The sequence below is a fragment of the Sturnus vulgaris genome, chromosome 27 (assembly GCF_052056855.1).
Source record: "Sturnus vulgaris isolate bStuVul1 chromosome 27, bStuVul1.hap1, whole genome shotgun sequence".
In the NCBI taxonomy this organism is placed as follows: Eukaryota; Metazoa; Chordata; class Aves; order Passeriformes; family Sturnidae; genus Sturnus; species Sturnus vulgaris.
This window is the reverse complement of record NC_142269.1, coordinates 5,024,845-5,049,768: the sequence shown is the minus strand read 5'-3', so window position 1 is coordinate 5,049,768 and position 24,924 is coordinate 5,024,845. Positions and strand designations below refer to the sequence as shown.

Below are 24,924 nucleotides of genomic sequence, written 5' to 3'. Positions count from 1 at the left end.
TGTCACTACTGACAGTGACAATCCCAGCTCAGCCTCTGGAATGAAGCATGGTGGCATTAAGCAGTGGCTTCACTGTGACAGGAGAGAAGAACAGCCAAAAAACGTAAGACACAGAGAAAGGGACAAGATGGGGAGAAGAGGGGGAAAGATGGGCAGAATCAAAGGCAAGAGAGGCACACGGGGTGCAGGGGATCCTTCAGGAGCTCACCCATTTCTGTGGGGGTCACTTCTGGAAGAGCCAGGAGAAGATCTCGTGCATTCAGTACAGCAGCTGCTGAGTGCAGACACATTAACACATGCTTTGTACCAAACAAATTCCCTATAACACCAAGACTTGGAAACCTCCCTACATGAAAGAACAATCAGCTCCAGGTTTGTTTTTTAATCTTAACAAATCCCATTCCCTGAGAGCAATTTCTTGTGACAAAACCAGTCAGGGTGGGAAGTCACTGTTGCAGATTTCTGGTATGGTTCGGCTGCAAATGTGCAAATCTGACAAGAAATTCTCATGCTTCAAGAATGCAAGCTATAAAAATCCTGAATTTTTGTTTTTATAGCTAAGTTTTAATTTTAATTTATAATTTCATTGGTTTTGTCCTGCATCTGTAAGGCAGTGAAGGATTTTTGGTGAAATGTTTGATATAAATCACTCAGATACTATAATTTTAGAGTCTGGTTCCGTAAAAAAATGTGTTTTCTAAAGGTATGTCATGTCTTCTCTGAATGATGGTTTTATCACTCATAGAGTGATCACTGAGATGACAAACAAGCTGCTGCTTGACTGGAACTTGCTGTCCTGAGAGGAGGGGCTGGAGTGTGTCAGCTCCGTTAATCCCACAGCAGAGGTAACAAAAGAGTTTGTGCAGCACAGACATGTCAGGGAATGTTTTCCAGGAAAGCTCTGTGGAAGATGACAAACTAAGGAGTTCAGGTACCACAGGTACAATGCTGAGACTGTGCAAAGGACGAGTGTGTGTGTGCAAGACACTGAATAAGGAATTTCTGAGCAAAGGTAGCGAGACCAGAATAAAGGCATAAGCTTGAAAAAGCTTTTTTTTTTTTTTTTTAACTTCAGCAGGTGATTGGCTTCTATTTCTTTGTACAGTCTGAAAGGAGAAAATGCTGTAGAAATCATTGTCTAAATTATGTTATGGGGCATGATCTGTATTGGCTGCTTGATTTATTTTGTTTCCCAATGGTCAAAAAGAAACAGATTTTATCTGCTACCTGGTTCTTGTAAGCGTTCATCTGATACTGATCCAGCCTGACGCCTGGGGCATGTTACAAAGGAGCAAAGTGTGTTTCACCATTGACCTTCCAAAGGAGTTATCACACCTGAGTGAAAGAAGACTCAATGAAAACTCCCCAAAGTTTCCAACTAAATTCTGTGGTGTTTTGTTGCTTGGGTTTTTTTAATGGAGTATGATTTGCTTGTTGTGGGTTGTCTCAGTTGAACAGCCCCTGGCAGTGCACACACTTCAGGGCATTGATATTACAATATCAATTTGGGGTCTTTAAGACAATTTGACAATTTTTTATCTTTATGAGGGCTTGTCTGAACCTGTTTCCTGAGCCACCAACCCTTGGAGACACTGGGATCTGGCAAGGTACACAGACCATTAATCTGCCCAGCAGCAAAACTGAAGGGCTGTGGCAAAAGGCCAGGTTCAGTTTGAAACATGTTCCCAGAGCAGTGAACACCCACCCGTGTGCTCTGCTCAGCCTGGAGTGAGTGGCCGTGCCCAGAGCCAGCCTGTGAGGGCACATCACAGCTGGACTCTGCCATTTCTTCCCTCCCAAGTGCACATGTCCGAGTGAAAAATGCTGTGCACTCCCTGCTCCTGCATTAACATCTCAGCTGGAAATGTCAGAAACCCCCTTGTTTTATTCCAAACAACTCCTGTGAGCCTTGGGTTGCCCAAAATCCCCATCCTGAGCTCTAAGCTCAGTTTTTGTATGGTCAAAGACTGTGCTAAAAAAACCACTCTTCTTATGATGTTTTTAGCAAACGAATCAGTTTTCTTCTTTAAGCTTTATTTGAGGTCCCCGTGTTGTGCAGTCCTGGCTGCCACCTTGCCCACCCAGCCCACCCAGCAGGGCAGCTCTGCTCCACACACCTCCCACATCTGCCTTCCCAGGGCTGTGCAGGGCAGGCAGGGCTCCATGACTGAATTCCTCAATTTCACTGGCCATTTATTATCCCTGTAATGTATTTCTGTTTCAGACTCCTGCTTTAAATGAAGGATTAAGGTGACTCCTCTGAGTGTTTCACAAGACTTATTTTCAAATACTACTCCATTTCCTAGTGCACATTGGAATTAAACATACGTATTGCTATCAGAACAGTGTTCTCTTAAACCCATTCTCTTTACATTTTCTCTTTGCATTTGATCTTAGTCCTTCCACATTACTCTTTTAACTGAGTTGTTTCAATCTGTGTTACCTTTCAGGACTATTTCACAACAATTAATAAATTTACAGTTTCCATGCTCCCTTGCACACCAATGGATGCTGATTGTTCCTCACACAGTGCCATGAATAGATGCTTTTTGTACTAAAAATTCCGACTCCAGAATCTAAATATTAGTTACAAGAAAAAAATCAAGAATAAGAACATTTCTAATTCAATTCCAAAATTTTAAAGGGAAAAATGCAGACAGAAAAGAAGGAATAACAGTGAGATGAAGAGGCGATTGTACATTTTTCAATGAAAGAAAAATTTTACTTAAGCCTCATTTTTAGAAAAAGTTGATTTTCTGAAGGTAGCCATGGTGAGCATTGTAAATAGGCACGTGGGTGGGGCTGCACTCACTTTGTTTTTCCATTCTTAAATGTCAGAGAAGTAAACTCCAAGTTTCAGAACTATAGCCTGAAGAAATAACATCATCTGATTCATGCCTTTTGTTTAATTAAAAAAAGAAACCCCAAGCCCAAGCCCCTGCGATGTGCTGCCAGCACTGCTTGTCAGGAATGTCATCATAGTTGGCCTCACCTTGAGGGAGGAGAAATTTTGGAGGGAGGGCTGCAGTGGGGTTTGTCTCCCAACACCCCATCATGAGGATATAAAAAAGGCACCAGGACAGTGAAGACACAGCTGTCCTCTCTTGCAAGCTGCATAACTGACCTTTGCTCCTTCTCGTGCCTCAGCCATGGCCACTTCCTTCATGAGCTCTTCCTCCACCTACGGGGGTGGCTTTGGGGGTGCTGGGGGCAGCAGCTCTCGCCTGTCCTCGGTGCGTGCCGGAGGCTCCTACCGGGCCCCCAGCATCCACGGCGGCTCCGGCGGCCGCGGCGTCTCCGTCTCCTCGGCCAGGTACGTCTCCTCTGCAGGAGGAGGCTACGGCTTCGGGGGAGGCTATGGAGGAGGCTTTGGAGGGGGAGCAGCCTGTGGCTTTGCAGGGGGCTCTGGCTTTGGAGGGGGCGCTGGCTTTGGAGGAGGCGCTGGCTTTGGTGGAGGGTTTGACCTCGCTGGTGGCTTTGGCGGCGGCGATGGCCTCCTCTCTGGCAATGAGAAGATAACCATGCAGAACCTGAACGACCGGCTGGCTTCGTACCTGGACAAGGTACGAGCCCTGGAAGAGGCCAATTCAGATTTAGAAGTGAAAATCCGAGACTGGTACCAGAAACAAGCTCCTACCAGCCCCGCCCGTGACTACAGCAATTATTACAAGATAATTGAAGATCTCCGAGACAAGGTATGACATTCATATGTAGAGGAGTTATAAGAAGGCAAGAGAATTATGGAGCTGCATGTTCCATGTCCTTAAAATATGACTGTATAATTACAAAAAAAGTAGTAAATTCCTTGTCCCAAATACATTGAGGTCTTGAGCATTCTAGCAGAAAAGAGTAGCCTCTTCTCAATTTAAACACCAACATCTTATTCTGACAACGTGATGTTCGTTGAAATTAAAATGATTGCAGTAAAAGTTAGCAAAATGTGTTTAGAATTATCAATATATTAATTCAGGAACCAAATAGTAAAGAATGTGACAGGTAGGCCTCAAAAGCTGGAAAGATAATTCTCTTGGCTACAGATAAGATCAGGTGTTGTACAAATACATTTCCCTGTTGTGGTTCTAATCCGTGTTGCACAGAGTATCACAGACCTGGTTTGCTCATGGAATGGGGATCAGATATTTTACCATTTTTCACGGGAAACTTTCTCCATGTTTCTTAATTGCCAGATCCTTGCTGCTACCATTGACAATTCCCGGGTCATTCTGGAGATTGACAACGCCAGACTGGCTGCTGATGACTTTAGGCTGAAGTAAGTTCACCTGGAGCACATTTGTCTTCACTCTGCTTGTCTTCACTCTCTCAAAACAGTTTTTTCTTTAGTAACTTAAGATGCAAAGCACCCTGGCAAGGAGAATCCATTGATGAAGGACCAATTCAGAGAATAAACCTCACAGAACACTCAGATTCACTGAGCTGTTTGCATGATATATATATAGCCCATGTCTTCATTTCTTTGTGATACTCAAATATTTTTACTAGCCTGAATCACAGGGGAAAGAAGGCAGGAAAGGTGGGATTTTCACTTAGAAGGAACTGAGTGGCAGGAAGAGATTGCTATGGAGGCTGCAGCAGTTCTCTGCTGGAGTCTGAAATTTAGAGTAAGGTGAGGCTTTTCCAGCTCCCAGGCTCAGCAGTACATCAGGTGATAAAGGTCCATGTGCAGCTGCCTTCTCTGCAGCAATGCACCTGCAGGTTTCTATTTTCCCTCCTATGTCCCAGGCAGCCCTGGCCCACCTGTGCTTTCCTACACACCAAATCTGGGAGGACACTGCAAAACTCCTGTCCTGTGTGACAATGTTTCTGTTGATGCTGATAATCATTATTAGGTTCTGCAAGGTGAAATGTCATGTCCTCCTCAGGAACAAAATCATACAGCATTGTCTGTGCTTCCTTATGTCATAGTTGGATATTGGAAAAAACAGCTTTATTGCTTTTACACTTCTAAATCTGTATGTTTTCATCTACAGTCCACTGTTCCTCCTATATGTGTGATCATTTTATAGCTGTATCAAATCCAAACTAGGACACATTCCAGTGCTTGTTTCTTTTTTGAACTGCAGGTATGAGAATGAGCTGTACCTGCGCCAGAGCGTGGAGTCCGACATCAACGGCCTGCGCCGCGTCCTGGACGAGCTGACCCTGTCCAGAGCTGACCTGGAGATGCAGATTGAGACACTGAAAGAGGAGCTGGCTTATCTGAAGAAGAACCATGAAGAGGTGAGAATTTTGAGAGTACAAGGAGGAGATCAATCCCCTTTGGAATTTATCTCTTGTAAATGAAACATGTAAGTTACATGTAAATACATGTGTCCTGTGTGAGTGCATAGAGAGTAGGGAAACTGGTGCAACAAGAGAGAAAATGTGATAAATGTTTGATGTGTGTTCCATCTGTGGTACTCGATAGCACAGGTAGTGTGTACCACAGCAGGGATTGATGGGGGCAGGAGCAGTGTGACAGGAGGGAGCCTGATCTTTCTGTGTCCTCTGCCTTCTGCCCATGCAGGAAATGAAAGAGTACTCGAACCAGCTGAGTGGAACAGTCAATGTGGAAATGGATGCGGCTCCTGGCATCGACCTGACCAGAGTTCTTGCCGAGATGAGGGAACAGTATGAGGCTCTGGCTGAGAAGAACCGTAAGGATGCTGAGGCCTGGTTCTTCACTCAGGTACAGTCACACCAATGAACAGCACAGCAATGCGCTGCCTCAGCATTACCGCCCCAGCAGGTCCCCACCTCCCTTTCTCAAAATGATTGATTTTTTTTATACATTTGTATGTGATTTAACAGTTGTTTTTCCTTTCAGACTGATGAGCTGAACCGTGAAGTTGCCACCCACACCCAGCAGATACAGACCAGCAAGTCGGAGATCACAGAACTGCGCCGCACCCTGCAGGGGCTGGAGATCGAGCTCCAGTCACAGCTCAGCATGGTACGGAGCTGCCCCAAACACTCCTCAAGGCATTGCCTCACACTGTCCCCTTCCTCTCCTCGACTCCCCCTCCGTGGGACAAACTTCATCCTAACCTGTTCTGACATTACTGCTCTTTAGAAAGCCGGGCTGGAGGCCAACCTGAGGGACACAGAAGGCCGATACTGCGCGCAGCTGGCTCAGATCCAGGCTCTCATCACCAGCGTGGAGGAGCAGCTGGCCGAGCTGCGCTGCGACATGGAGCGCCAGAACCAGGAGTACAAAATGCTCATGGACATCAAGAGCCGCCTGGAGCAGGAGATCGCCACGTACCGCCACCTGCTGGAGGGGCAGGACTCGCAGTATGTCACTGTCAGGAGTTACCTGATGAGCACATGGGGGTAACAACACACCCAGTGGAGCGGGTCTGGGGCTGCCGGGCTGGCCCCGGTCACGCTCCTTGCACACGCAGCCTTTGGAGCACTGGCAAAGCAAAGTCCCCGGTGCTGTCAAGCTAAATCTGCACATCGGTGGTGTGGAGGATTTGAAAATAGAAATGCCACTGTTTTGACCATGATGAATTCCAAAAGGCACCAGACCCCATACATATGTCTCACTTAATCCTCTGGTTGCACTGGAATTAGAACTTTCAGCCTGAGACAACCTATAAAAACCTGCTCCCAGTATTTCTTTAGCTCCTGGTTTTCTCTATTTGTGCACAGAGGTGAAAATGCTCATCCTCACACGCCACTATCCCCAGGTAGAAAAGAGCCTGGAACAGACTCCGGCTTACTTTAGTAAAATCTACATTTTCATGCCCATTTCTCATATCTGATCTATAAATGGAATTACTTTTGATATCTGAAGAGGAATCAGCTCATTATATAGTTTCTAGAAGAGGCATGCTAAGGAGAGGAGCAGTATAAGGAGACACCTCAGGACAAGGAACTGGTCTGACCACTACTTCCATTCCCTCTCAAGTACACAGGGGTGAATTTCAAAGCTGAAAGCACCTTAACACCACCTCTAGTAACAGCACACCTCAGAACCAGCCATTGAGAGCAGCCATGTGAAATCCTGGCTCTCTACACAAATTCCTAACTGGTTTGATGGTTTCAGGGGACAGGGTCAGGAATGGTCATTAATCAAGTATTTCTTTTCTACAGGTTGACAGGACTGAACCCCAAGGATGGTAAGAAATATTTTTATTTAATGAGGGGCTGAAATGAACAGGCAATATAGGATTAAATAAACCTTTTAGCCTTGGATTTCTTCTTACTATCACACATTCCATTCTCCCCACAATGAGCGTGTTCTGTATCATGTAGAGACAAAAATAAAATACTTCTCTTTATGTGCATTTTTGAAACCAGTAGATTGCCAAAATGATTGCATGAACTGCTCATGGGATTCTAAAATACCCAAATTCCCAAAGATTCCTAAGTTCCTCTGCTGATTCACATAACATACAAGATACTTCCAAATCTATATCTGATAAGCACTCCTAAGGTTTTCTGGATGAGGACCAGGAGGGAAAGTGGTTAAGATGTAAAGGCAGTTCTGCCTTTGATATGTAAAAGATCTTGTGAGGAACAAACACAACCTCACCGTTCAGCTCCTCAGGGTCTTGGCAGGGCCTTATTGATTTTTTGTTCCCGATTTAATTTTTTTTATTCCCCCTACAACAGCATTTGCAAGAGGTCGTTCTGGCACAGATGACGATGGAAAATCTGGTTCTACCCGTGACAGGAGATTCCCATAAAGAAATACTGAATCCCCACGTGGACCAGTGCAGCCTCCACACTGGCTAATGCTGAGAGAAAGAGCCTTTCACTACCCCAAATCAAAAGAATGTATCCAAGAATGTCTTTCCTTAGATTTGCTCTGACTGTGTACATGAGCATTGGCTGGCTGGGTTGGAGATGCCAAGCCTGTTTTCTGCTGGTGCTCTATTGTGTCCTAACAATAAAGTTTCTGTTCTGCTTCTGCAAATAAATCCAGTGTAATGGTGTTTTTTGGAGCCATTGTGGCACTGCCACACACAGCCCACAGGCCCTCCCAGCATGGGCTGCTGGAACCCAACCAGGGGATACTCTGGGAATAACAACAGTAATAACAATAATAAGTTTAAAAATAATAATAAAGATGGTGATGAATGGACAGATAAAGTGCCTTTAGATTTTGCCAGGCATCTGGAGCTGGTATCAGTTAAAAACAGAGAAGATAACATGAAAAATCCTTAAGATCTTTGTTCTCAATTCCAAGGGCACAATAGGGCTGCAATTCACGCACAAATAAAATGCATCTCTGAAAAAATGCATATATTTGTGCTCCTGCACTGCCTGCAGCACCAAGGCAAATTCCCTCAGCTCCTAAGGAAACAGCAGGCATAGTCCAGATGAAACAAATTGGTCAGAGTTTGCTGCAACTGTTTTGGTTTTCATCCATCAGGAAGAACATCCCCAGTCCATGTCACTGCTATGCCTGCTGTTTTAGCCACAGCACTTTCTCCCAGCTACAAATTCCCCACCAGTGGAACTGAAGGGATGCTGATAAACCTTGAAGACCCTGGTGAACCCCAGAAGGACACAAAGCAGTTACCTAAGCGCTGTACTTTGCTAACATAATGTGTCTGGAAAAGGCATCCATCACTGGATATTCAATCCACACGATAGTATCTGCAAAAATGGTATCATTTATAGAATTAATTACATATTTTATTTTCCTTCCAAGCTCCTTAGAGACACTATTTTTGTGTCTTCTATTTTCTGACATTTAAGAAAAAGAAATATACTGCTGGCATCTCCGCTTTGGCCTTGAGATCTTTGGTGTTGCTGGTAAGAAATGCCCATCCTGCTGGCATTCCTGCTGGAAAGAGTTGGGAAGAGACTCTGGCAAACTGCAGCAAAAAAACATCACAATCCACTAGAGAGGGAAACCGGATGGTATAAATGATATTTTTTCCTGATCCAAAACCTGAGTGACTATTGCTTGTATCATTCAAACAGCAAGAGAGGGAATTCCTACAGCCACAGGCAGATATCCATCCATTTGTATTCCAGATGGAGGAATTGAATCAGTGATTGTTGCAGGACATTGACCAGTACAATGTAGTCGTCAAAATATTCTGCCTGTATTTAAATTGCAGCCTCGAAATTCAGCTCAATTTGTTTCCCATGTTTCAATTCAGTAAAACAATTCCCAGATGAAGCAAGCCGGGACTGCAGAGCAGCGCCCATGTCCCAGGGAGCAGAGCAGTCCCCATCCAAGGGTGCCATCTGCTGACAACAGTTCATTTCCTTACCCTGAGTGTCACTTCCATTCTCTGTTCTGCATTAAAGCGGTGACTAAACCCAAATTCAGCACTACAGCCTGACAAAGAGTCGTGTCAGTGTTTTAAATAAGTTGTTTGGTCTTTTTCATTGATCCTCAACATGTGTGGATCAAAACTGCGTGGCATCTGTTCCAGTTTGGAAAGGCTGAGCTTCAGGGGAAGCACTTCCCATGTCCCAGATCACCTGTACTTTGGATTAATTGCAAGAGAAAATACAGTTCTGGTTTTCATGATGTGGCAATTCCATGACATTCTCAAGACTGAGCTCTGTGGTCTCTCATTTTATTTCACATTCTATTCTGTACATCCATGTGTAATTTCATCTCAGTGTGATAGTTCATAGACACCAGCTTGCTAAACTGAAAATTCAATCTGAAATTTCAGATCTGGTGAGATCTGCTGGATGTCATCAGTTCTATTATAATTTAGGGTTTTTTTTCAAGTTAGGGCCTCCGTTTTTGTCTGATGCTTCAAGCTCATCCCCCTCCCCAGCAGAAGGGCTGACCTCGGACTGCAGCTATGGATAGTGGCTGTAATCAGAATATTTGGGGAAATCGAAATCTTGTACTCACTGGAAAACCCGATTTTCAGGGATTTCTTTCCCCAAATAGTTAGAAATGACAGGATTCGTACAGAAGGAAGCGTCTGAGGATGGAAGAGGAGCATGTGCTCAATGTAAAGGGAGCTGGGGAAAAGGAAACGAGCAGCTGCTGAGCAGAGCCGAGCCCGAGCCGCAAGGAGGAGCCCGAACCCTGCTCCCTCGGGAATGAGGAGGTACCAGGGAAGCTGGAGTGCAACAGCTCCTTATTGCTGCAGCGTTCCAAATGAAACAAACAGGGAAAACACATCCCTGCCTGTTTAACCCAGGACAGGGTAACGCTGCTCCATGCAGCCTCCCTCACGAGTCATGATGAGCAGCAGGGCCAGGGCAGACCCTGGAGAAGGGGTTTAGCCTTCACCTAGGTAAGGAAAGCAGCTGCAGCATTTCTGGGAGAGCCTGTGCCCACTCAGCTTCCTGCCTCTTCCAGATCTTCCTCCTCTGTCTCATCCCTCAGCCATGGACTGAAACAAGACAAGGCAAACCCACTAAACACAGCAGTTGCCACGGGACCACTCCCCAGTCCACATCCCCTACCAGCACGAGGAACAGGACAATCTGCAACAGCCACCCTCGACCTTCCCCTGTTTGATGGATACAGTTTGACAGAAAGTTACTAAGACTTTTGAGAAAGACTATTCCAGAAAGACTATGATTGCCAGGTCAGTTTTTAGGGCTGGTGGCTTTAAATAATCTCTTGAATCTTTTGAGCGGTTACAAACTCATAGTGTAAATATTTTCTATAGCTAAGATAAATATCTTAGTAGTGTTAATTCTGGGAAGAGCAAAAACCCTTTGCATTACTGCCCATTGAGACAAGACCACTGAAACAGGATTGCACTTCAAATCATGAGAAAATCAGTACAAAAGGACTGAAACAGGACTGCACCTCAAATCATGAGGAAATCAGTATAAAAGCATCCAATTCTCATGTATTTCCCCTGGAAATGGGCAGCTGAAGGGAACAGCTGAGCATTACTGACTCTGGATTGGAGTTTTTTTTAGTTTAGAAGCTTGATGACTTCATGAAAGCCTCACGTCTCTCACAGGCTGAAGCTGTTTGGTCGCTGAGCTGTTTGACGGCTGATAGGACGCACTGCATTTGAGAATCCACAGATCTCAGGATCCGCGGGTTTCTGTAATGCTATAGCCTGAGAATTACCACAGAAAGTATCTGCAGAGCCCCATCCCTGCCCCAGCTTCCCATTTATTCCCTTCATGAGCAGGAAAACATAACATACTAACTACAGGGTTAGAGAGAAGTCTGAGGCAGAGCTGATCCTGTTCCACACCTACGGATTTTGGCCACACCTCACTATTATCATATGAAAAGAAAAAGAAAAAAAAAAACCCAAACAAGCGAAAGGAAAGCAACCCGGTATGTAGCTGATTCCAAACAACAACAGCGTGCAGGCTCATAAATGCTTCAGAATTGACCAAGAGGAAGCACGTTTCGTGATGACACAATCTTGTTGCTGTAGTCATTCATCGAAGGGAAACTCCCACAGGAAAAGGCATAAAGCTGCTCAGGGAAGGCGAAGAGGCTGCTCAGTGCTAGACAGCCAAACCTGGGGTTCGATTCACACAGAGCTAAGCATGAGCACCAGCCAAGGCCCTTTCCAGTTTTTTTCTGGGTCCCTCAGGGGTAGTTCAGGGTGTGGTTTGGCCCAGCAAGGAACTTCTTACAGAGCGTCAAGTGCAGATGGTGGTGCCAGCAGCACACATCCCTCCTTCTCCTCTGCCAGACCCTTCTGGCTGGCTGCAGGAGGGACACCCTGGGGAGGCTTCGGCGAGCACTATGGGGAAAGCATCTTCCTGGGTGGGAATGAGAAACAGACTATGCAGAACCTGAATGAGCGCTTGGCTGCCTACCTGGACAAGGTCCGTGCCCTAGAAGCAGCCAATGCTCAGCTGGAGAGCTGCATCCTAGAGTGGCACAGGACAAAGTCTCATGGAAAGAGGCATGACTTCAACCAGTACGAGCAAAACGTCACTGACATGCAAAGACAGGTAAGTCAGAGCTGGGACTGTGTCATTCTGTGCTCTTCTAAGGAATTGGGGTTCTCCTTTATGCTGATGGCTTTCCTTTAAAGAAGTTAAATAAAACCTTTGAAATGTTAGAAATCCTCAGGAAGGTAGTTCCAGGACCTGGGCATTCTTTGTGTTCACAAGGAGGAGACTGGGTACAAGAAAGGCTGGAAGGGGGCGAGAGGGATTCTGCAGAGACTGGCAGAATAGAGGGATCCATGTGCTGCCAAGTGTTCCTTTCTGTACTGAAACTCGGGTTTGAGTAACTGCAGCTGGCAGAACTTGGTCTTTTTGACTGCACAGGTCTTGAGCAAATTACAAAGCAGGAGGAGTGCAGAGCCTGCCTCTCTCCTGCCGCTGTCTCCAGACAGACTGGGGCATTCCAGCTCTTTGATTCCTGCGGTAGCAGACAATGAAACTACAGGAGTTTTGGGACCAATGAGCTTATGTAATCAGATGGAAAAATACTTCATTGTAATTAAGAAAATAGCAGTGACAAATTCCTTGTGGATGTTTTCACTATAATTAAAAGGAGAATTTCTGGTTCTTGCCAGTAGTTAATATTAATGTTCAACAGTAACTCTTTCAATCTCCCAAACTCACGTGTCTTCAAATTTAAGCATAATATTAATCTGTATTCATAATGAACATCCTTAGCACTGTAACCATCTGTGTGACTAATCAGTGTAATTAACTTTACATACCCATATGGGGCAAAACCCAAAGCTCTTCCAAAAGCAATGTTGTCGTTTGCCCTCCACTTTTTATAATACAATTACTTGGCGTTCTCAAGATCCTGAGAAATTATTTTTAAAAGGCTTAGAAATGGCATTAATTCACATCTTTGCTGACTGGGGCCAAGGACTTAATCAAACTCCACGCTCACAGCTAAAAGTGTTGCCTCCAGGCAGTAGATGAGGTGCTCGGACCACAGCCTGTGTACAGAGAGCCAGAACTGTCATCACCCATTTCTGTTTTAAGGATAAAGGAAGGTCACCATCCCCAAACCTGGCACTTGGGCACTTTCCTTTTGAACAGAAAGAGAAATGAAAACTTGTTCATCAAGAATATATATGTGCTCAGGTTGATTTGCAATTAGTAAATCGGAAAGATTTAGGAAGACAGTAAGCATAAAACCATGATGCTGACTGGGGTAAAGCTCTCACTTCTGAATAGGTTGTACCCAAACCACTTATTTTTGACACTCACCCCTTAAACAGCTGTCCCTAGCCACAGACACCTGGAGGCTGGTGGCTGTCCTGGATATGGAAGGAAAGGCTAGGAAAGGATCATTTACAGGTGACAATTCAGTGATTGAACCCAGAATTTTTACTTTCTCTATAAAATATTGCAATTAGCAGCATGTCTGCCAGTAAAATGAGTGAAAATATAGCATTTAATTATTAACCATAATTAAATTAATTAAATGTTAATTTAAAAGGTAGAACTAATTTAGCACCTAAAATAAAATTTAGACTAAATTTCGGGTCCTATATCCAATAATCCAGAATGTCTATGATATGCTGCCTGCCTGAACTTGGAGGCATATAATCATTTGGGTCCTACATTTTTAACCACACTCTCCTGGATACTTGAATTCAGCATGAATGCCTGATGGAGCAACAAGTTTTAGGAAAAGCCTTGCTCTAGCCTGACTCCATCCTAGCCCAGACACACAATGAAATAGCACCTGTTCTTCAGGTAACTGCCTCATTGATCACCTTGTGCTGCTAAATAAGCAAAGTGATCTACAGAGCATTCCAAGAGATGGGACAAAGGACATGAGACATGAGAGGTAAAGTCAGTGTAGGAAGCCTTTTTGGAAAATCCCTGTTTTGAGAAGAAATAATTAATTAATAAATAATTAATGGAGTTTATTTCCAATACAATAGGAATGTGAGTTCTTAATGTGAGTTCTTAATGAAGCAGACAGTTTGCAGACTACTACCAGAGACACAGCCACGTTCATGATGGATGCAGTGAGGAATTCCATGTGACTGTAAAGAGACGAGTGGCACATGTGAGATCCCTGCTGGCTGCAGAGCCACTGGGGCCACACTGCAGTGGGCAAAGCACTGAGCAGTGCTCGGATCACAGCAATTCTGTACACGGCACAGAGCTGAAGAACTCATGTTGTTTTCTCCTTGCCTCGTACCTTCTACAAGGCTGGATTCAAGAATTGCTTCTTCTCTGTCACCAAATTCCAGGCAGCCACCAATTCAGGGCATTGTTGTAGTTCTTGAGCTGGCCTCGATCGTGTCCCAGGGCAGTATGCGAGGTGCGCTGCTAATTGCCCAGGAATGCACAGTCTGTTAGCAGATTAGTTAAACATTCCACAGCACCTTCTTCTTCACTACAGAGGTGAACCTTTGACACTTCTGGAGAATTCTGTCATTTCCTTGTTTCTTTGTGATTCATTGAGGTGTGGGAAATTTACTACAAGGTGTTGAGAGCTCTGTAAATGACTTCTGTACAGCTACAGTGCCCCTTGGTTTGCTCTGTGGATGCTGAGGGATGGCAACCACACTTCTCTTTCCTCTTGTTAGAAAAGGACACGATGCCCTGCATTTATGATTTCCTGATAACTATGTATGAGTTCCTGCTGGAGTTCTTTCAAAGATTTGGCACGGAATACTGAGCTTTTTGCATTCAGATCTATAGTTAAAAGCTATTCCATGTTATCAGGGACACATGAGCCCTTCCAGTGAGTGCTGAGTGCTGAGTGCACCAGTGCACCAAAGGAATGAGCTTGTGCTTCATCCTGCACCTTTTAGGGTGATTTTCAAATCCCATAGTAAAATCAGACACCTGAATCAATCACTCCTTGCTGCTGGTCGATTCAGAGCAGCTATAGGTGCATAACTGAATGGGCCACAACAACCAGATGCCAGTGGAACTGTGCATGCAGCTGCAGGCTGAAGCCTGTGGTGGGTTGAGGGTCCTGCCAGTGAGTGGCTGCCACCATCACTGCTGTGCATCACAACCCCAGCTCAGTGGGGTGTTCATGCACTTTTTAGCATAACATTAACTCCAGTATTCTGATTGCACTCAGACACGGCTTAATGGTTCTTACTGAAATTTGCCCTAAAGATACCCAAGGCAGCTTTGTCAGCAATGCTGAACAGGATCAGAATCCGGTCTCAAAACCAGAAGAAGGCAGTGACTGTTACTCTGTAATAGACCATGAAGTTTGTGTAATGGAATTCATATCCTCTATCTGGCCAGGAATAAGATGATGCCTCCTGGTTCACACCCTCAAAAACAGTAAGAAAAAGAGTAAAGTAAGATTATGGACAAAAATTGCAAAACACCTAGGTGAATCAGGAAACTGAACTGCTTTTATTCCTATGGTCTCCTCAGCATGGGAATCCCACTATTTAGATGCTTCCTATGAGCAGCAAAGAGGATAAACCAGCACAGATTATTTACTGTCACCCCATGGAAACACCAACTCTCCTGTTGGATTCTCTGTTTTTCAGATTGAGGATAGCAAGATCACCAATGCCAGCATCCTTTTACAAATTGATAACGCTAACATGGCAACTGAAGACTTCAGGCTCAAGTAAGCTCTTTGCTTTCCTCATTAGATTTGAAAGAGGATTAAACTGAATATTACTTTTTCTTGCTAATTCAATAGGCAAGTGATTTTACTGAGGTTTTCTGTTGATACTAGATCAATAAAAACAATGTAGAACAGGAGAAAAAAACCAGAAGTATGTAAAACCCACAAATGATTTCTGAAGAGCCTTGAGTCACCCTGTTTATGATACTTAATGCAGGTCCTGACGAGCAGGTTTGACAGCAGACACTTGATGCTTGTGACAAAAGGCACTTAAAACTGTCATCTGGGATTACAAATTACCCCCTCTAAGCACTGCACTTCCCAGTCCAGCCCAAATCTATTTCCTGGACTTATCACCTCTTCTGCCCAGCTCTGCAGGGAACACCTGTCTTTGTGTAGCTTCTGCTTTGGAGTCCTGGATGCTGTGCACAGTAACTGAGCCGGTGCATCACTGGCTCCCAGCACAGTCTGATTTTCAGTACATTGAAAGAGAGTTCTCAGATCAACTAAAAAGACAAAATGTTTGTACAGAACACTTTCAGGCAGGTCTTTCCAAAGGAAAGGATTTGACACTTCTGTAAGTGACTTCTTAGAAATCGGGAAGATTTGTCTTATTTCTAACAGTGGGTGATCAGCTATAAAAAATATCTCATATATACCAATATATATTTGGTATATATTACCAAAATAGCTTTTGGTAAAATTGTGACAAACTTGGAAACCCTGAGCACTGCCAGTCTTTCATTACCAGTCAGTAGAGTCACAAAAGGAACCAGTGGAACTACTTTGAGGGATGGGACTCAGACTGAGTTTATTGGGTGAATGGAGAAGCACCAATAGAGCCCACAAAACATGGAATAAAGGGAGAGATGCTGAAGAACAGAAGTGCTTCCCATGCCCAAGGGAAGACACAGCAGCACCTCCCTGCCCTTGGCTCACTACAGACACTGCAAGAGGCTAGAGAGGAATGTTAGTAACTAACGTCCATCACATTTCTCTTGTTTTTCTGAAGGACTCAAAAGTTACCATTTTGGAAACACTACAGCAATCAGTGCTTGCTGATACTGTTTTCAGAGAATTATATTCTCAAAGCTTTCGCAACCTGGTGAATGCTAACATACAAAAAGGGAAGTGAAAAAAAGAAAATTTATTTCCTACCATATATGAGGAGTTACGAGGGATAAAGGAAAACTAATAAAACTAACTTAATTGTTAGGACTGTTCAAAAAATATTTAAATAACACATGTTAGAAACAGAATTGGTTTCTTTTGTTGGTTGTTCTCTCTAGTTCCCTACATAAACTAAGCAAGTCTACTTCTCCTTATACAAGAGCCTGAATCGGGCAGTTCCCAACACGCACGTTGTGTCTTCTCTTTCCTCATAAAGATACGAAGCCGAGAAGTGTCGCAGGCAGGGAGTGCAGCTGGATGTGGAGAACCTGAGGAAAGAGCTCGATGGCATGACCATTATTACCACAGATCTGGAAATGGAAATTGAAGGCTTGAGAGAAGAGCACATCCTCAGGAGGAAGGACCATGAGGAGGTAGAAAAAGTTCCACTTGGTAAAATCCTATCGCACAAATCTTTACTACCATGTAATTAACTGAGTAAGGCCCACAGTCTGTAAGTGGGATTGATGATTCAGGACCTAATCCTGTTTCTGAGCAGCCAATGAGAGTCAGGTGAGGTAAAAAGTCTGTGTCTGCTTTACCAATTACACTGGGGTTTCAGAGAGAACAGATTGCTGGAGTCTCTCCCACCCATCTGTCATACATGGCTAATAATAACTGACATATTGGACAGAAATGTTCTCAGAAAGATTTAGATATAAATACACAGGGTGCTGCCGGGTTTTAGTGAGCACAGACTTTTTCCTCAGTTCTGAATATAGCATTTTCCATACTCATAGAAGCATGGAAGGGTTGAAGGTTGGAAGGGAGCTCTTTAGACCCCCTTGTCCATCCCCCCAGACTCAAGCAGGGTCACCCAGAACAGGCTGACCTGAGCAAAACAGATCTCAAATTCTTGAAGGATCAAAATTAAAAAGAATGGTTGGTGAAGCCAGGCAAAATTACTCATTCTTGCAAAATCCTAAGCACAGTAATTAGATAATTCTCAAAAGCCACACCACTCTGAATTCTCCAAAGCTACATTCAGTGCTCCCTGTTATTCCCACATTTATAATTCCACTGCTTGAAACATGCTGGTTTCGCTTGATCTGGTGTTTGCAGTTATTACCTAACACCGGACCAAACGTCCTGCTCAGTGTCTGTGGGTTATTAAAGTGGAGAATAAAACACAGGGGTTGCACAGTGGTAGGTGCAGCTGCCTTTGACTGACCCCCTTCCAGTCCAGGAGAGTTCTTGGACACAGAGGACAAGCAGAGCCATCTCTGTGTCCAGCTGATCTGCATTCCATGATGTCATACCCCAAAAGGCTCCTTTGCTTGGGCTCTTTGTAAATGGTACCAGGCACAGAAGGCTGTGCTACACCAAAAGGAATGTTACCCTACCTGCCCGACTGGTCCAGTAATTATGTTGTTTACACAGTAATTATATGCTTTAATCCAATTATTCCTTTAACAATTACATAGAACTTTTACATTACTCTCCTGTAAACTTAGTTATAGTTCCATAAATATTAACATAAAGGGTAAGAAAGATGAAATTACTGTTAGATTTTCATCAAGGTTTTAGGTTTCTAATAGATAAATAAATTAAAAATGTCAGTGCTTCTTCATTGAGTCCATTTCTTCCAGAAACATTCTATGAAAATATCTTCTTGCATGTTTTTATTGAGTTCTGCCACAGAAGCAACTATGTCACTGGTTTAAGTCACATCAGAGTATTATAAATATATACATTTTTCAAATAATATTAACTTAATGTATATATAATAATTATGCCCCAAAACTCTCTGGGATTCTGCAGCTCTCTGAAACTTTATACTTCCATAAACGAGTTTGCTTGTTCCCTCTGCTCACACATGAACAGGATATGGAAGCCAATCGCTCCTCACAAGACTTCAAAGTCAATGTAAAAGTAAACGCTGCCCCTCCCGCAGACTTAGGCAAGATTCTGGCAGAAATAAGAGAAGATTACGAGGCCATAATTGAGAAGAATCGTCAAAGCCTGGACAACTGGTACAAAGAACAGGTAACAGCTATTCCTGCTCATTTCTAAGCCCCCTGTGGCTGTAGGTGCCTGAGCAGGGTCTGTGAGCTTTTCTCTTGTCTCTGTTCAGAGTGCAGCAATGTCCCTAGCAGCAAGCCCTAACCCCGAGCAGATCCAGCGCAACGAGAACGAGATCAAGGAGCTGAGGAGGACTTTGCAGTCCCTGGACATCGAGCTGCAGGCACAGATTAGTAAGGTATCTGCTGCAGACATCTTGGGCTGCTCACTCACTCCATATATTCTCAGATGTCATGGACCAATTCTCCATTTAAATCCGCAGCCTAGCTTAACTTATTGCAATTGTTAAAGTATGAGGGAAAGTGGAATTTAGATCATGCTTGACTTTGCCAAAATATGCAAAATAAATTCAACATCCATCACCAGAAAGTGAAAAATTTATGTCTCTTCTTTTGACAAAATATGTGAAGAAGAAGAAGAGAGGGGATAGCTGACTCCAGGTCTAGAAAGAAAATGTGTCCAGAAGACAGACAATAATACAAAGAATGCAGAATTCATATTTACAAGCCCTGTTATCAGGCATGAAATGCACAAACTGTGAAAAATATTGGTGGGGAACTTTCACAAATATTACATAACTCTTACCCAGGTTAAAGCTCACATCCCAGAGACCTGGAGATTTTGGAGCAATTCTGGACAGTTCATGCAGAAGGGACAGGACAGACAGCAGTTTCAGGAGCAGAGCTTTGAGCAGAACGGATATGGCAGGGATAAATGACTCAGTTTTGCCTCTCATGCACACACGGCACAGCTTTGTGGTTCTGCTGCCTTCACAAGAATAGTTATGCAAATGCATAAGTGTTTAAATTACCACAGCCTTAATTTTGCAATCTTCTAGCTAGAGACCAAATTTGCTGGTATTTCTGTGTTGTATCTACCACATAAATAATAATCATGGTCTTGGTATTATCTGCCCTGTCAGAAACACATGCTGGAAGACACCTTGGCTGACACTCGGAATTACTATGCTGCTGCACTTCAAAACATGCAGCAGATCATCTCCAGGTGTGAGGAAGATCTGAGCCAGGTTCGTCATGACATGAAGCAGCAAAATAACCAATATAAGGTTCTTCTTGGGATCAAAACACGCCTGGAAAAGGAAATTTCCACATACCGCCTGCTGCTGGAAGGGAATGCTGACGGGTAAGGCAGAGCTGCCCCAACTGGAACAGATGAGAGTCCTCATATTCGGATTATTTATTTGTTTGTTTGTTTATGCTTAATCAAAGCTTGTGAGTCCCATACTACATCAAGGGTTGGTATTTTAATGTGACGGATCATAATAAAAAGCCAGAGCCACTTAGAGTGCAGAGACACTGGTATCCATGTAATTTGGATTACCTAAATTAATATAACTTTTTATTAAAAAAAGAATAAAATTCTCCATTCCCACAGCATGGCCATCTCAGCACAAGAGAACACTGCCCTCATTTTTATTGTCTCATCTGATTTGTATGAAGTCAAAAAAGGAAGATCAGCAGCCTTTAGAACTGCAGCTCTCAGGCAGGCAGGATAGAGTGGCTCCAAGTGTGAGGATATTTGTCAGAAACCAAACTGGGATCAACCTGAGCAACTCCGAATACAATGAACCAGTGAACCTGTCCCTGGGAGCAGTAGTGAATGTGCCCAGAGATGGCTTCCAGTGAGAGTGTCTACCAAAGGGAAAGCTCACATGGTATAAAAGCATCATTCTTTTTCCTTCTTTTTTTAAAACTTTCTCACAGTGCGATGAGGTCTCCTTAGAAACAGTGAGAAGGAGATGAATAACTTCTTGAAATTCGTGTAACACTATTTTCTCTCTATTTCATTATCTTCACAGGACAGCAAGAAAATCTGAAACTAAAGGTAAGAGTTCCTTACTTTGTTCTCTGTAGTGACTCTTAATTACTGTCATTTCCAATGAAATTTTATTGAGGGCAATTTTATCCTCACCTGAGTGAACTGTGGAAGGTGTGCATGGCAGGCTCACACAGGCCTTTGAGCAGCATTTCCCCAGTTCCTGGCTGCTGTGAAGGGCTCAGTGCAGAGCCCACTGGGCTGTGCTTCCCATGGGCTGCCTGAGCCCCAGCCCTGCCAGTCACACACCTGGCCACAGCTCAGGCTCCAGACTAAAGCTTTCCTGGGATATGAGGAGGCAAGGAGACTCCACTGGGAGACTAAAACAGCGTTAGGGCTTGAGAGCAAACCGAAAATCTGCATGTCTGGAAACTCATATTCTGGCATGGGCATGACCTGCAGACATCCAGGATAATCTGCTGGATTTGCATTGGCTGGGCTGTTCCTTTGTTATTCATTTGCCCTGACCTGGACCAGACCCAGGGTGACTTTCTGGCAGCACATTTCACACAGAGCAAAAACAAATATTGACTTGAAGGAAAACAAGCAGAGAAAGCTTCGTTGGGGAGGCAGCAGGCAAATGACTGTAAATGAGGCTTTCTCTGCATCACCTCATCTCAGCATTGCTCCTCGGCTAATTAAACTTTCTTTTCTTTCAGAACACTCTGGGCTGAGCAACCGAAAGCTCAAAGCGATTGTCCACGACAGTGTGAATGGAGAGGTGGTGTCCTCCACCATCAACGAGCTCCCCCCACAAGCCTGAAGGAAAGCTCTGCCAAGCACCGGCATTCCCGGCAGCAGCTCCCACTCGGGAACTGCGTGTGCCCTGCGCTGCTCCCCGTGTGTCCGACAGGGATCCTCTAGTGAACTGCTTCTCAAATGATCTGCAAAGTGCCACACACAGCTGGGTATAGCTGGCATTGCTAGTTTAAAGAGCTTTTAGTCACCAAAAATGCTGAAGAAAAGCTGTTGAATTAAAGTGACTGGCTGAGCTAGTGACAGATGTATTGTGCACATCTCCCCAGGGCAGGAATATCCATCTGGGATTCAGTTATCACTCTGCAAATTAGCTATAATTTAAGGGGAATAATCTCTCAACTTTTTTCCTGGTCTTATGCCTCTCATCATATACCTCACTACAGCCAATAAATTTTTATCCATTATTTGTTCGGGTCCTTGGAATATCTGATTTTGCTTTCCCTTACATATGCCCAGTCCACTGTGGCAGTGCCACTGACATGGCTCAGGACATCCAAAACCTCATTGTTTCAGGAGGGACAATACTGGAAAAACACAAAAAAGAAAAGAGGAGACACAAGTTACAGGTGACATTTACATGAGCAAAACTATTGAACTTCCCTATATACAACTTCTCAATGTCACCATTTAAAACAGCATTATGAGTAGGAGTGTTGCAAAGTCACTTTACTAAAAATAGTCCCCCAGAAATGTTTCTTTATTCTTGACTTTGAGAGAAATTTTCCAGCACTGTCTTCGTACACTTTCCCTCAGAGCCTGTAAGTACTTTTTCACTTTTTCAAGAAAGAATACTCGTTCTTTCTTGATGACCCAGGTAATTCAAAAAACCATCTCAGTTATTTGGTCTCAAATGAATGTTCACTGTCTCTGTCGAAGGGTTCTGCAGCCAGGCCAGACTGGTGTTTACAGAGCATGCTAAGGTCAGGGAGAGCTGCCTTAGCCAGACTCAGGCTTCCTCCCTTTCTCAGGTCAGCCCAATGCCCCAGTCAGCAGCAGACCCTGACAGCAATAGAGCCAAGCTGAGATAAAATCTGGGCCAGGAAAAGAGAAATATCATTAGGACGTTTAAACGAGGAAGAGTGTAAGGCAGAAGGAAGAGAGACCAAATGGAACATAATGAGTGTGTCAGGGATTTGCATTCCAAAGCCAACGTCTGAGTGTCCAGGGCAGTCTCACATTCATGAGCGACATTGTCATCATGTCCTGTCATCCCCACGCACCATGGACTCTCACAAAAGGGCTCCTGTTACCTGCCTTGCTTTGAAATAGGTCTCACAAAGGAAAGGGGAAATCTAGAAGGAAATGTAGATTAAACTGAACAAAGTCCACTTCTGTGATACAGTGTTCTGCTACTGGCATGTTCCAACCAGTTCCTGATCCCCCTTTGCCCCCTGCACCCCAACTCTCCACCCTTTGTTGCACAAAGAGATCCCAAAAGCATTGGATGGATTACCTAATGGTTTCTTTAAACTGGGTAAAACTTGTAATACAGGATTAGTAACTCCTGGCTAATTAAGAGTGTCCTTCCTTTATGGCTTACCAGATCTAACAAGCCAGACCTGGTGTTTGCAGCATCTGGACAAAATGTGCCCAGGTCTTCTTCAACAATTTTCTGTGTTATTTAAAGATATGGTCATTTATCAGATTTACATAGCAGAGCCACATCGCTGTGACACAAATAATTATAAAAACTTCTAAGTAGTCTTTTATTTCTACATCAAAGGAAAGTATGTGCTTTGTGCTGGGTTATTGTGCTGAACTACAAGAAAGAAGAAGGAAAAGCAAATAATTGAAGTGCCTTATGGAACACGCCTGCCCTTATTTCACATTCCTGAGTGATGCTCTGGCTTTACTCTGCCCTGGTGTCCCCTCAAGCAGAGGTGAGATGTGTTCCCCATGCCCTGTATCACGCTCAGCTGTGGTCCAAGAGGTGCTGGATAAGAGGCAGCAGAATTCCTGTTCTCTCAAGCTGAGAGGCAGCAGAATTCACACTCCACTCCACCACTCTGATGATTTTAAGCTTCTCTTACACTTGTGCTGCTGCACTCTGTACAGGTCAGACCAGTAGAGCTCACAGCTCACTCGGTTATTGATACCATCGTGCACTGACAACTCCAATACAGCCATTCAAGTGTCTTTTACAAGTGGAGTAAACCAATTAGTCCTTAAACATACAAACAGGCGTTACAACACATTTTGTTTGTTTCTGGAAAAAAATTGCTTATTTCTGGAGAATCTTTCACAGCTTTAGAATGCTCTGTACAACTGCAGATCTTCTTTGAACAGCTCATGACACCATGTCACCAGCCATGTGTGCCCTGTGTCTGGTGGTTACTCATTACCTCTGAATTTGTGCTCTGGTAAATAAGCTATGCATTCCTTAATGTATTTAGGGTGGGTCTGCACCCTAAATAATAAATAATGATGCTAATATTTACCACTTGCATGCACTGTTAACATCACATTCTCACACCACACTGAGAGATGAAGTCAGGAGATAATGAATGGGGGCAGTATTATCATTCCCCTTTTATTGCCTGAGAAATTGGAAAAAGAGATGACACAACTTGCTCAAGGCTGCAAAGAAAGTCACTGAGAGCCACTAAATTAGAATTCATCACTTCACAGCTTCTACTTAGCCCAGCTATTAGATAATACAACTTCCTGAAGAGCCATTCCCCACTCACAGCAATCCTGTCAGTGTCTGATGGCTCGGAAGAGATAATGCCATTGATTCATCCCAAGTGTTTATGGCTGGTCAGGACTCTGCACATACTCAGATGATGTTCAATGCACCTGTGCCAACAGCCTGAAATGTGAAATGAGTCCTGCACAGAACCCTGTGCTGGCAGCTCTGGAGGCTTTGTAGTCTTTGGGAGACTGTAAGAGCACAGGTGGTGCTGCTTCTGCTTTCAGAAGGGAAGGAAATATTCAGGACTGTGATGATGTATGACTTTAAAAAGGCTTTGTTAATTCATTGCATTGAAAGTGATTGAACTCTGCCAGTTTGTATTTGCTCTCCTTCAATATTCCATACACACAGAAGCACCATTTCGATACCAAATGATGGACCCAGGCACAAAGAAAGTGCAATTTGAAAAAATATAAAGTATAAAAACAACACCTTCCAAGTGAATAAATTCTATTTCCCATAAATGGAAAAGGATAGCAAAGAAACATGAGCAGGAGAGAATAGCATTTCTCAGTCTAAGTGAATGATGCAACAAACCAACAAGATACAGGAACTTGGCCTATAAAAGGAGGCTGAAACCATCAGCATTCACAACCGGCTCCTCGCAGTTTCACCTGCCATTTAAGGCAGTCCTGCACGGAATAATCCTCTGCATGATTTCCAAGAGCCTTGACTGCACTCCAGCCTGGGCATGAGTCACAGCTCATTTCACTCGTAGAAATGTTAAAACTTATTAAGGTGTATTACAATAGGCAGCTTTGGTAAGTGAAGTGTTGATCCCCTGGAAGAAGTGTGCGATGAGGTAATGCAGTCATGGTTTGTGCTATTAATCACACATTCTTCTGGGGAGCTGGCCCCACACTGCTGGGGTTCAGCCTTATTTATCAACAGCCACAGCTGCAGAATGAAAATTTTTGCTTTCTGCCTTCCTGGTTAATGCAGATGCAAAATTAACAAAGTCATTTCAGAAAGAGAAGAAAAGCAATGTCGCCTT

At 43.8% G+C, this 24,924-nt stretch overlaps 2 protein-coding genes and 1 long non-coding RNA gene across 5 annotated transcripts in view; 2 read left to right on the top strand and 1 right to left on the bottom strand.

The window, feature by feature from the left end:
* The window catches only part of LOC148221082 (uncharacterized), a 154,777-nt gene that overhangs the window by 102,728 nt on the left and 27,125 nt on the right, over positions 1-24,924 (bottom strand). The gene's annotated exons all lie outside the window — the stretch shown is intronic.
* On the top strand, positions 2,775-7,915 carry LOC106858667 (keratin, type I cytoskeletal 19-like). Its single transcript, XM_014885446.2, has 8 exons — positions 2,775-3,695; positions 4,188-4,270; positions 5,082-5,238; positions 5,525-5,686; positions 5,825-5,950; positions 6,071-6,291; positions 7,096-7,121; positions 7,618-7,915. Exons 1-8 carry the CDS (start codon positions 3,150-3,152, stop codon positions 7,689-7,691), a joined length of 1,395 nt encoding a protein of 464 aa, XP_014740932.2. The 5' UTR covers positions 2,775-3,149; the 3' UTR covers positions 7,692-7,915.
* KRT23 (keratin 23) lies at positions 11,374-21,642 on the top strand. The gene is made up of 8 exons (XM_014885445.2): positions 11,374-11,871; positions 15,369-15,451; positions 16,839-16,995; positions 18,446-18,607; positions 18,696-18,821; positions 19,566-19,786; positions 20,463-20,488; positions 21,139-21,642. Exons 1-8 carry the CDS (start codon positions 11,458-11,460, stop codon positions 21,240-21,242), a joined length of 1,293 nt encoding a protein of 430 aa, XP_014740931.2. The 5' UTR covers positions 11,374-11,457; the 3' UTR covers positions 21,243-21,642.